The sequence below is a fragment of the Quercus lobata genome, chromosome 4 (assembly GCF_001633185.2).
Source record: "Quercus lobata isolate SW786 chromosome 4, ValleyOak3.0 Primary Assembly, whole genome shotgun sequence".
Classification (NCBI taxonomy): domain Eukaryota; kingdom Viridiplantae; phylum Streptophyta; class Magnoliopsida; order Fagales; family Fagaceae; genus Quercus; species Quercus lobata.
Genome location: NC_044907.1, coordinates 35,190,473 through 35,202,757, shown reverse-complemented (window position 1 = coordinate 35,202,757; position 12,285 = coordinate 35,190,473). Strand labels below are relative to the sequence as shown.

Here is a 12,285-nt window from a genome sequence, read left to right as displayed (position 1 = left end):
GATGGATATTTTAGTCAAATACTTGGTATTTAATTAAGCACTGACTTAATTTTTTTTTTTTTTGGGTGAGATAATTTATTTTAATCTCAAGGATAAGTCAAGAACCCATGTTTTTATGGAAATTGAACCAAGGATTCCCTTTTTGAGAAATTGAATATCCAAACAAAATTTCCCTTCTTTCTTTTGCTTCTTTGTAGGAATTTTATTTTGATTGAAGTTCCCAAATTTAATTAAGGGAAAGAAAACTCATTTGAAGCAATTTTATTTGAGAAGTGCTATGTCCACAACATTTTCACAACAAATCATAAGTGATTAGTTGTTACTGGTTCAAATTTAAACTTACAACTAAGATAACTTTTTTGTCTCAACAATAACAACCAGTAACAACATGCCACTTATAATTTGTTGTGAAAATATTTTTGGACATATTATTTCTCATTTTATTTTTATGAACATGTTTTATAAAATGGAAAACTTTATTAAATTTTACTATTATTGTGACAAACTGGAAAGTTGTCTCAATTATTGTCACGATTATAAAGTTTGCTAGGTGTCGTTCTTTCTCACACAGGGTGAGTCCTTTCTTCTTTTTTTTTTTTTTCTTTCCTCCTACTCAACTGTCGAGTTCTAGGAGAAATCTGGGTCGACCTTAAGTGTAGGTACCCTATCCTTTTCAGATTATTGTTTTGTCAGCATGGACTCGGTTAGTTTGACAGCGGAGGAAGATGAGGTGATCATGGTTCGGTCGAAGCATCGTGAGAAAACTATAGAAGAGTGGTCCCTCAGTTTGCTAGGAAGGTTTCACACGACCGAACTCATCAACTTTAGAGCTGCGGAAAACCATCTACGCTCTGTATGGAAGATGGAGGGGAACGATCTAAAAATTACAGATGTTGGGGACGGACTGTTTCGGTTTAAATTCTCGATGGAAAACCAATTGAAGTGGGTTATTAACAACGGTCCTTGGAGTTTCGATAATCATATCCTATTACTGCGAAGGTGGGAGAAAGGAATGACGGCCTTTTCGGTTAACTTCCAAACTGTTCCGATGTGGGTGCAAGTGTGGGGACTACCCTTCGATCTGATATACAAGGAAGCAGGGATAGATATTGGACAAGGAATTGGTAGAGTCATTGAGGTAGATTGTAAAGCCATTGCGTCGGGCGAGGCAAGGTTTCTCCGGGTCAGAGTGGAGGTGCCCTTAGACAAGCCGATACGCGGGGGAGCCGCAGTACTGAGTCCGGAAGGTGATAAGGTTTGGGTGGCTTTCAAGTACGAACGGCTATCTGGTCTGTGCTTCCATTGTGGCCTCCTTGGTCATGAGGCAAAAGCATGCGAGTTCACGAAGCTGAAGGTGTGGGAGGAGAGTCCTTACGGCGAATGGCTGCGAGCGACGGAGGATGTCCCACCACAGACCAGCGACTCTCTAGTACTGGCACAATCTCACCGAGATGGAAACCCCAACACCAACAACGAAGACACCAGAGAAGAAGCACTCTTCTTCTTAGAGAGCCACAACTTCCACCTCGACTCCGCCGTCTCCACTTTTCTCGACATCGACGGTGCAGAAACAGGACCCCAGCAGAATTTTAGTTCGGGTCACGGACATTCAAGGACAATAATTGAGGAAGGAATTCCGGAGGTTGTGGAATGCAGGGAACTTAATGAGGAGCAATATTGGGATAGTAATGCAATTTGTGCCCTCCAAAAGTAAGTATAAGTAGTAGTACAATTATGCTTCTTTTTTGTGACTATGCATGTTTTCTATTTTTGTAATATTGAAAAATTTGCATCTAAATTCTATTGCTCCTATCATTCAAGGACAATAATTGAGGAAGGAATTCCGGAGATTATGGAGGTTGTTGAATGCCTGGAACTTAACGCAATTCCTGCCCTCCAAAAGTGAGTAGAAGTAGTAGTACAATTATGCTTCTTTTTTTGTGATTATGCATGTTTTCTATTTTAACATTGAAAAATCTGCATCTAAATTCTAATGCCAGTTTAATAAATAAAAAATCAACTATATCACTGCCTTATCTATATTTTGGTGATGCTTTTGTTAAAAGTTTTTGGTCCTAATGATTCAATTTGGAAGACTACTTTAAGTTCTTATTGAAATTAAATTTTTAGGTTGCTAATTTGGCTTATTTGGAAATAGTTTGCAAAATTTCTATCTTTGACGTCAAAAAAAAAAAAAAAAAAAGTTTGCAAAATAAGAGAGCTCATATATGGGCAGGACTGTGAGTTTCAGTTAGCTCAACTGGTAAAACTTCTGACAGTTATATAAGAAATTTGGGGTTCAATCCCCGCCTACACCAAAAACTGATAGGTGTCTTGGTCTGATGATAAAAAGCTATCATTAGGAGCGGATGTCATAGGTTAAAACTCTCTAAAAATAATATATATATATATATATATATGGGCAGGACTGATGACTCAGCTTAATTCTTTAATTAGTATGTAATACAAATTGGAAAAATATTTGAAGTGCTATGAAGCATATAATATATAATTTTTACCTAATAATACACTTTCATTTTGGATCTTTCTGCAGCTTTTAGCTGCTGTCCAGGTCTGCTACATTGTGAAATTAGGTTATCTGTGCTCAAGATCCCACATACCAAATTAGGATATCTCCATTCTTAAGCAGTATCATGTAACTTTATTAAGACTGATCTGGGCAACTTTCCTATTAGAAGTTAAAACCATGGTTTATTGTTCAAGATAGAACTTCAGAAAGAAGCATTCTAAAAAATTGAATTTTCTGCTGGAAAAATTTGTGTCCATGATGTCACTTTGAATGATTCCAGTAGTTGATAAGGTCATTTATGTTCTAGCACCAACTTCTATTTCTCAAGTTTAACTTATCTTGGATAAGTTTTAAAACAATACCATGGTCATTGTAAGGATAATTGGCTTTTATTACTTGTATAAATCCTTTACACTGTCTCAATATACATTCTGTAAAAAATAGACTACCCTTAGCTTGGACTACAATTTTTCTGATCAGATTGCATTCATAAACAGTTATATGCTTGGGAAATCCTTCTCTGCGTCAGAGTTGATCAAATGGCTTAAGCAGAAATTGGATTGTTTTGATCCAAAACTATTGCTATCTCAGGGATACAGATGGCTTTGTGATGCATTTCGATTGCCGCTAACAGATCTCAAGGTCCAATTCTCCCTTTTGATAATCTTAGAATTTGAAAATTGTTTTACCAAAAGCATTTCTGACATGATTGGCTCAAAGATGAGTCCTTCAGAAGTGATTGTACTTTACTAAAGTTCCAAACGCCTTGTTCCTATTCTTCCCCCTCCTCTTCTTTGCCGACGTTTTGTTTGGATCTATGTTTTTTTTATATTATCTTTAGACTCTTACTTGTTTCAAATGTAAGGACAATATCATTTCGGCTATGCAAATTTCTTTTCCAATTCAAAAAACCATATATAAATCAAATAATGGGTTTCAAATACTTAAAATTGGTATGTTTTGTTTTTCTTTTCTCTGGACAGACAGTAGGAATCTTTTCCTGCTAATGTATGTCTCTTTAAGGAATCTAACTTGAATGCAGAGTCTAGTGGCTTCTCTAGCATCTGATAAAGCTGTTTGGGATGCGATTTTGAGGAACGAGTTAGTTCGAGAGTTTCAATGGACACCCTACGCAGGTTTTCACTATTCTCATCACATATTTGGTTTGTGTTAATAGATGCACAAGAAATAAATTCTTTTCTTTTATTTATTTGGCCAAGCGACTCTTTCAATTGGAAAATACTGGCTGTCTTATGCCTAGATGCATCTCTGTTGGTATTGGAGGGGGTAATCACACCACAACAGTGGTGGCATTCCCTCATATAAAATTTCCTACTTAATTTGTCTCCTAGAGAAGTAGAGTGGTGATAACTTCCAATGCAATTAGTTTCTCTAGTGAATGGATATGACTCTACAGAGGGTTGTGTTTGTTCCTAAAGTTACAACTCTCCGATTGGGTAAAAAGGTGTATAAAAAGGCCCCAAGTATTCAGGCCATTTGATCCCTATCTCCTCTCATTTCTAGAGAAACTCTGCATGTGATTTTCACTCTCATGGGAGTTTCATTTCTCTAGAACCAACTATCTCAACCATTAAATGGCCTTTGGATATTATGTGTTGGTGGTGGTGTTATCATATATGTTAATAAAAATGCAACTTTGGACTAGACTTGTAGCATGAAAACACCCAACAGGTGAATGGAATAGAACTATGCATGGGAAGAAACATGGTTGTGGTTATTTGACACCACAAAAGAGACAAAACAGTTGTGCCCTTGCTGCTATAAAATTTAAGAGTGTGAAAATTATTGTTCAAGGCTTGGTCAATGTATGAATTGAAGAAGAAGCCCTTATGAAAGGCCTCAACAAAACTCGGAGCATTGGATCTTAGGATTTTACTTGTGTATGCATGTGTGTGTGTGTGTTGTTCAAGACTTTGGCAGTGGTTTTTAGAAGTGCTTTTTAGTGAAATCAGTGGTTTTTTATTTTTTCTTTTTTAATGCGGGTTTGGATAAAATAGAAATCTTTCTTGCTATTATGATTTTGGATTTGTGGAAGTTGAGATTAACATCTTAGGGTCTTTTTTTGAGGGCTTGATAACATGTTGGAACAACACCTTAACTCAAAAGCTTACCCTAGAGGGTTTAATCCAACAAAATTTTATTACCACTTGTTACTCTAGTCAGTATTATCCTATGTGAGACTTGATCACTTAACCAATAACATGAATATTCCTATAATTTCTTTCTCATTTCTATAACTAACTTATTCTCATTTTATCCATGTAGTTAATTATGTAAGGACACTAATTTCTAATGAAGAACCAGGCTTGGCTACAGGTACATTGATGTGGATTTGGGATGGAGAAAAAGCAAAATTTGAGCTCATTAAGAAATTTCTGTCTCTAGTGAAGGGGCTATTTCAGCAGATGGAGCAAAAAATTAGATCATCATCACCTCTCTCTTTTGTGAACCTCCTGATTGAGGCTGTGGCTCAAGCCCTACCTGCTCGAATCACCATGGCATAAGCAGAAGAATGCAAGAATAAACCTCATTATTTGATCAACAGTGGGGCACCATTAGTTGATGATTACCTATTAAATTTCAGCATTTTCCCCCCTGTATTCTATATGTTGCAAAACGGTTATGTTTCCAAATATTTGAACTCCTACATTTGTTTCATAAATAAAATCCTGAAGGTCTTGAAGGAAAACTCACATACTTCCAGTCTCCTATAACGGATATTATCGACCACGTTTGCCAAGTTAACTTCACCCATAACATTATCTGTTAGCAAATCAACTTCAGCCTGCAGTATCCAACACCAATTGAACAAGGCTACATATATGCATCTCAGCTTGTGAACCCTGCATCTGAAAGACGCAGAGGACCAAGTGCTGGGTTTGCTTTTTCTAAATTCATCTATGTTTTTCCACTCACATGAATGAGTTGCTTTCCTATTCTCAGGTCCAAGCAATAATATATTGTCATTACCTCTCTATATAAAAAACTAATTATCTTGACATTACCAAGTCTCTATGAGAAGGCTTCAAAAAAGGTCTTTCTGCACATGATGAGGTATCGTTTTTCATATAAACACCAAATCATGTGGCCCTACCAACTTTCACGATCTACTCATTTCACATGCATCTAGTATTCTTAAATCTTAAGTGCACCAAAAGAAAAATATGCATGTTATAAAAGCACCAAATAGAACGTTCAAGGAGTAAGCTCGTATCGGGACCTGCTTGAGTTGGTGTTTTGTTCCTCGTTGAATGCTGAAGTATTTGCAATGACATGCTGGAGTATTTGGAGTCGTCGGAATAAGCTGCGTGTGGGAGAGGGGGTCTGGCCGTTAAACAAAATTGCTGGAGTTGCACGGCATCATCTGCAGGAGTTTCAACAGGTTCGGCATTGTCCCAGCAAGCAGGTTCGTGCACAGAGACCTCGGTGGAAGCCTCCTGATGCGGGTTTGTTGAAGGTGAATTTTGATGGGGCGATCTTTGACGATTTAAGGGCAGCAGGTATTGGAGTCGCTGTTCGGAATGAACATGGGGAAGTAGTTGCAGCTTTGGCAGAGCAGATTCCTATTCCAGATTCTGATTTTACTCTCGAAACTTTGGCAGCTAGGCGTGCAGTTCTTTTTGCTCGTGACCTTGGTCTTCATCATGTTTTTGAGGGTGATTTGGAGTCATCCATTCATGCTATTAGTAATAGACTTTTATTACATTCATCGTGTGGTCATATTATTCATGACATTTTATTGTTTTCTCGCTCTTTTCAAAGTTTTTCTTTCTCTCATGTGTGTAGACAAGGTAATGCTTTAGCAGATGTCTTGGCTAAGAGAGCTAGGTTGTTTAATCCTTTATTGGTTTGGATGGAATCTGTTCCTCCGGATTTGTATAACTGTTATTTGTCGGATTTTTCTTCTTTTAATTAATATAGCCTTTCTGGCTGGTTTCTCAAAAAAAAAAAGGAGTAAGGTAGGACGACAAAACAGAACAGTAAACACTTTGTAAAGAAAAAGTTGGGCTCAACGCAATGCCAACTCGGAAATATCTTTAATTTTCTTCATTGTTTATAGTAAGAGAAAGTCTAGATATACCCAAATCTACAACGTGATTAAGTATCACATTGTGATTGGTGAACTTAAAGTTTGCTTTAATTAAATTCATGTGATGGTCCCATATGTAAGTCCTAAAACCCAATCACACAATAACACCCAAGCAAGTTGTGAATGACCTTATCACTTCACAATGCCTTCCGCTTCAGATTTTCTTCATAGGCCCTCCCTCCCCAAACTCAGCTGTTGAAAAACACCTACCAAAAAACATTAAGTATATTCAAATTGAACGTGTACCCAAAATAGGCATGGCAAGGTGTTTTAAAACATGTTTATTTTCAAGGATGTTTAGCGCACAAACTTGTTTTCCAATCGATTTATCAATATTTACACAAATACATTTATATTCTCTAAGCCTGCTTATGAACCATTTCTTATCCTACTGTTCATTCACTTTTAGAAAACTAGGAGCCTTCTATGTACTCATTTAACCATTAAAGCAAGTCCAATTGTGTAGCTCAATAGACCTAAAATCTATTGAGCTTGAGCGTTTCTAACATATTAATATAATGTAAGTTAAAGAAAAAAACAACCCTAATGAGCCCATGGCACCCAGCTACTTAAGGACGGATGCAAGCATAATCACATCTTTCACTGCTAGAGATTCTCAAAATGTTATTAAAGAAAATATCTATTCCTACAAAGGAAAAACATCAATAGACATTACAAATGCATTTAATGCCTAAAAAACACTGGTGCAACGAAATCTTTTCCTCTGCATTCATTTACTAATCTTGACTCAGTACAAGCTGATTCCGAAAAGATTTTTTTTTTTTTTTTTTTTTTTTTAGTTTACAATTCCAGATATAAGGATTTCCAGAACTTTGGATCCATCAGTTCGTGACCTGCAGCAGAACCTTGGCTGGCAACTTTCTGAATACGTGAAGAAAATTCTTCAGCCTGAAGGCATTGAATATGGTCAGTGCACTTGCAATATATTCCATAGAGAATAATTATAAATGCATGTGAAAAATGGATGTATCCAGCAATTCCTGATTTTTCTTACTTTCCCATCACTTTATGCTGGGGTTTATAAAATGTTCATGTGAAAAGTAATATTTAAAGTAGAACAGTCAGTCCTAGCAGAAAGAATTGCATGAGTACTACCATAAATGCGCTGGGGAATATTATGTTTCCTACAACATGAGCTAGATACACAACAAAGAAAAAACAATGTTGCAGCTTGCAGGGTCTTTTTGGAAGAAGGGGTTATATGTGAAAAAATTAGTACGTACATCTTAACCTTTTCAAAAAAATTCCAAAATAGTACATGTAAATAATAACTGAATTTTATATATAAAAGAGCTAATCTACATTGCATGAAAGCCTTAACAGGTATTGAGATTTGTCAACAATTGATCTCCTTGTTTCTTAGCAAGATTTGATCTTAAGACCTACCAACCCCCATCCCACTTACAACTTGAGCTAAAGCCCAAGGTTTTGTAAACGATAGACAAATCTTCCAACATTACTAGCTCGTGGAACAAGGTAATGGAAACCATAAACACTTGCAGCAATAATAGGAAACAAGGATAAAGCAACTCTTTAGCAATCTTTTTTAAGTGCAATTTTTTTCATTTCTACACATAATAATTACTAATCAAGACTAACAAGTGCAGCTATTGCCATAGATTAATACAACATAGGATACTAACCTTCTCATCAATCCACATTAAAGAACTTGGTTGATTGTTTAAAATCCGGACAACTACATCTAAAGGTGTCATCCCATCAACTGCCTCAAGTTCTCCTCCCTAAATGAAATGGTATGGTAGGTATCAATCATTGAACTGAAAAAAAAATACTTGTTAAGGAGTGAAAACATTGAACTCAAAAGTATTTACCTGGTTGGCATTTGGGGTCTGAATAATTGATTTGATCTGTTCTGTCATCTGCTCTAATTCCTTCTCTATAAATTCAGACTGTTCATACCTGTATTCCACACCCAAAAAAACATAAAATGACATTGATATATTAGAATGGGGACGGACAGAGAGATAGCAATATATACACAACCAGAATCCAGAAATTTTTTACTGAAAAATATGCTTCTGCAGACATATAACCACAAACCATCAACCTGAATCCAACCTAATTATAAACAATCAACAAACTTAGTACTTACATTGCATCCATTAATTTTCATGAGTAACCAAAAACGGTGGCTATGGTAAAGCAGACGAGTAACCAACATCCCAAGTTTTCCGGAAATAGTGCACCATATGATTTGCATGTCCTACAAAATCCGGAGTTCCCTTCAATTCAAAAAAATTCAACCGTTCCCGTAGATTTTGAGGCTCAGGTAAGGGATATTGATAAGGCCCTAGAATGGAAAGTATCGAAGAATGTTCAACTGTGGAGGGGATTTCTGATTCCCTATCTCCACGTTCAAATGCTTTTGAATCCATGTTTGATGGGGCTGAAATCACTCCACAATATGGGCCAACTCTGGATGGGCCTCTAACTGAGGAGAATCTGGCCTCTTCTGCTTTTGTTTTAGGCCCGGGTGATGAAATAAGTCAGGTCTCAAACTCAACAGAGGGCATTGTACGAAAAAACCCCGCAAATCTTCCAAAGGTAAAAATGTTAGTAAGGGCTCTAAGGGGACTTGGAAAAGACTTAAAAAAAAAAAAATAAATAAATAAAAAAAACAGTTTCTAAGGAAGTGGTGATGGGAGATCATCATGAAGATCCTAAAAGGAAATTGGGTTAATTTGAGAACTCTAAGGTGGTAGTAATAGTGCTTGAGAAGAAGTTGAAGTTAGATGATGCAGTGTCCTTGGGGAAGGTTTTCGAGGATCAATTTGGATCAATGGAGGTTGTTAAGCAACCCCATCAAGAACAATGAATACATTAAGTTAGAATTGTCGGGGACTTGGAAACCCCCGCATAGTCAACGCACTAAAGAAGATAGTGCAAGCTTATGCTCCCAGTTTGGTTTTTCTTATGGAAACCAAACTTCCTTTGAAGGCCATGAAACGGATGTTCAATATCAAAAACTCTTTAGGATTGACTCAAGACATGATAGTTCCAAGTGAGGGGAAGAGTGGTGGTCTTGTTCTGCTTTGTAAACCCAATGTCAAAGTGGATGTACAAACTTTTTCTCGCCGGCATATCGATGCCATCATTTATTTTGGAGGTTCTGCTAGGAAGTGGTGTTTGAAAGGATTCCATGGAAATCCTAATACCCATGGGAGGCCAGAGTCATGGGCACATCTATCCCAACTTGCTACAACAAGTAATCTCCATTGGTTGCGTGTGGGAGACTTCAATGAGGTCCTCCGTGTTACAAAGAAGCAAGGTGGGTTGGATAGGGCTTCTAGGCAGATCGATAACTTCCAATGCTGTATCAATTCTTGCGGATTGAAGAACATTGGTTACATGGTCTCTTGGTTTACATGGAGTATGTATTGAAATGACTAGGGTTGGATAAGGGAAAGAATTGATCGTGGTTTTGCAACAATAGAGTGGCTAAATCTATTCCCTAGTGCTAGACTTTATCATTTGGCTTCCTCAGATTCTGATCATTGTTGTTTGATGTTGAGAATAAATAAGAGGGTTAAACGTAGGAGATCTAAAAAGCTATTTAGATTTGAGTCCATGTGGCTTAAAGATGAAAAATGTGGGGATATTGTGAAGGAAACTTGGGTTGAAGGCGAGCTTATAGGCGTGGCGAATAATTTTACACTTTGTATGGATAGATGTGGAGAAGTTCTATCCAGATGGAATATGCAAGAGTTCAACCATATAGGAAAAAAAAACTAGCAAAGGCATAAGAATTACTTCAAGCTTTGGAGGCAAGATCAATGGGGATGTCTAACACTCTGGAAATTGGTTAAAAGAGAGTGACAAAAATACAAGATTTTTTCATGATAAGGCCTCAAATCGTAAGCAACGTGACACTATTCTGGGTGTCATGGACGAGACTAATACATGGCATGAGAATGAGGACAAGATAGCAAAAATCATCACAGGTTACTATCAAAAACTCTTTGCCACATCTCAACCTGTTATCAGTCTGGAGTTTCTTAATGCCATACAACCAAGTGCGACCCTGTAGATGAATCTCATGCTCACCAGAGATTTTGCTGTTGCAGAGGTTAAGAAAATCGGATGTATACCCCCTCTATTTTATCAGCATTTTTGGCCAGTTGTTGGGGATAGCGTAGTTAACTGTGTTCTTGATTTTTTAAATACTAGTACAACACCCCTTAATTTTCATGAAACACATATTTTTCTTACTCCTAAGTTTAAGAGCCCCATGAAGGTCTTAGAATATAGTACATGGGTGCTTTGTGGATTGCTAGGGACTAGCAAGATTTAAGTTGGGGGGGGGGTGATAACACCATAAAATATATACTTGTTATATATTTATGTAGGCGTTATCTCTTTATTACTATGCTTAATTTCTATAATTAAGCCCTGATTTGCATTAGTCCCTATTATTTATCTTTACATAATTTTTTGAATAAGATGTCATTCATTGTGTGTAATTTTCTATTTTCAAAAAATCATGTAAAAAAATGAGTTTACAAGAGTTTGTGAGAGAATGGAGGCCAAACTAGAATTAAAGATAAGCTAAAGGACAAAGCTTAAATGTCTAAGTAGGTGTAGCTGGAGTGTTTGGGTCATTTACCATATTTGGAAGCTTCAAATAAGAAAAGAAATCAAAGAGGCAAAATCTGAAAAGGAAAAATCATATTTGAGCACTAATTAGTATCTTGGGCATATATCTCTCCTAAAAAATCCAATTGACTCAAGGCTAGATGAGCTAAAACCATCACTTAAACATCTACAACTTTTCAGTTTTGAGTTTTTCGAAATTCACAATTTTTGAAGGCCGAAATTAATTCACAAATTGCTGCTGAAAATCTGGACGAAAATTAAATAGTAAAAGTTTTATTTTTCTTTGGACACTTTTATGTTAGGGTTTTGGAAGGGAGGTTGTGGAGAACGAATTTTGCAAAGAAAACCTTGTATTTTCCTTTTGTTGAGGCCAAAATGTGAAAAGGAGCTAGGCCCATAGGAATGAGAAAGGGCAGCCCATGGAAAAAAAAAAAAAAAAAATATATATATATATATATATATATAAGAAGAAGAAAGTTTGGCCCTTAAAAGATGAAAAAGGGGAACCCGGCCTACGGGAAGAGGAAGATAAGTCTTGGGCTATAGAAAAAGGAGGGAGGAAGGAGATTTGGCCCAACAACATGAAGAAGTCATGATACCCAAGGAAGTCCAATAACAAAGGAAGAATAAGGAACGAATAGGATCTGGGCCCAAGCTACACGGGATATGCCAGCTTAAGAGTGCAGGTCCTTGAGGAGAGCTGGAAGATGCTAAACAGGATGTGGATAGCACAAGATATGACATGCTAATTTTAAAGAAGCACGAAAGAAGAAGGAGGTCCTGTCAACATCGATTTCCTGGGATCCAAAAGATAATGATAGAGACATTTGATGATTTCGGGGTCAACACCTGTTGAAGGAACCTAGGGACCTCGGGAAAGGCAGAAAGGGTAAAACAAGGGTAAAGGTGGTCAGGAGCCTTTTCAACTACACCATTAGCAATATGGAATTTGCCCCATTTTTAGGAAAAGAATAAACTGTGAGAAGTCAATGTCAAGGTCTCAGAACTC

The 12,285-nt window shown here is 36.9% G+C and overlaps 2 protein-coding genes across 8 annotated transcripts in view; one reads left to right on the top strand and one right to left on the bottom strand.

Moving 5' to 3' along the window:
* Positions 1-584: 584 nt before the first annotated feature.
* The window catches only part of LOC115986612, a 92,759-nt gene continuing 81,058 nt past the window's right edge, over positions 585-12,285 (top strand). Inside the window, exons 1-5 of one of the 5 annotated variants that reach the window (XM_031109814.1) lie at positions 585-1,642; positions 1,850-1,902; positions 3,028-3,172; positions 3,573-3,666; positions 4,817-6,427. In XM_031109814.1, the coding sequence (XP_030965674.1) occupies positions 695-1,642; positions 1,850-1,902; positions 3,028-3,172; positions 3,573-3,666; positions 4,817-5,055 (1,479 nt within the window). In that variant the 5' untranslated portion in view covers positions 585-694 and the 3' untranslated portion in view covers positions 5,056-6,427. Of the gene's footprint in view, positions 1,711-1,821; positions 1,903-3,027; positions 3,173-3,572; positions 3,667-4,816; positions 6,428-12,285 lie in introns of those variants that run through there. The other 4 variants (XM_031109811.1, XM_031109812.1, XM_031109810.1 and 1 more) reach the window with 4 other exon arrangements.
* Positions 6,695-9,021, bottom strand: LOC115986616 (nuclear pore complex protein NUP62-like). Of its 3 annotated transcripts, XM_031109820.1 has the most exons (5): positions 8,776-9,021; positions 8,495-8,582; positions 8,306-8,404; positions 7,447-7,550; positions 6,697-6,847 (listed from the first exon to the last, which is right to left on the bottom strand). In XM_031109820.1, exons 1-5 carry the CDS (start codon positions 8,784-8,786, stop codon positions 6,796-6,798), a joined length of 354 nt encoding a protein of 117 aa, XP_030965680.1. In that variant the 5' UTR covers positions 8,787-9,021; the 3' UTR covers positions 6,697-6,795. The 3 variants fall into 3 exon arrangements, with proteins under 3 accessions (XP_030965679.1, XP_030965681.1, XP_030965680.1); XM_031109819.1 differs by lacking the exon at positions 8,776-9,021 and having other exon boundaries at positions 6,695-6,847; positions 8,495-8,762; XM_031109821.1 differs by lacking the exon at positions 8,776-9,021 and having other exon boundaries at positions 6,695-6,847; positions 7,496-7,550; positions 8,495-8,762.

Coding starts and splice junctions, on each gene's coding strand:
- LOC115986616 (XM_031109819.1), bottom strand. CDS start 8,617: ATGTCATTTTATGTTTTTTTGGGTGTGGAATACAGGTATGAACAGTCT. Junction 8,405..8,494: donor AGACCCCAAATGCCAACCAG/GTAAATACTTTT, acceptor CATTTCATTTAG/GGAGGAGAACTTGAGGCAGT. Junction 6,848..7,446: donor AAATCCTTATATCTGGAATT/GTAAACTAAAAA, acceptor GTTTTTTGGTAG/GTGTTTTTCAACAGCTGAGT.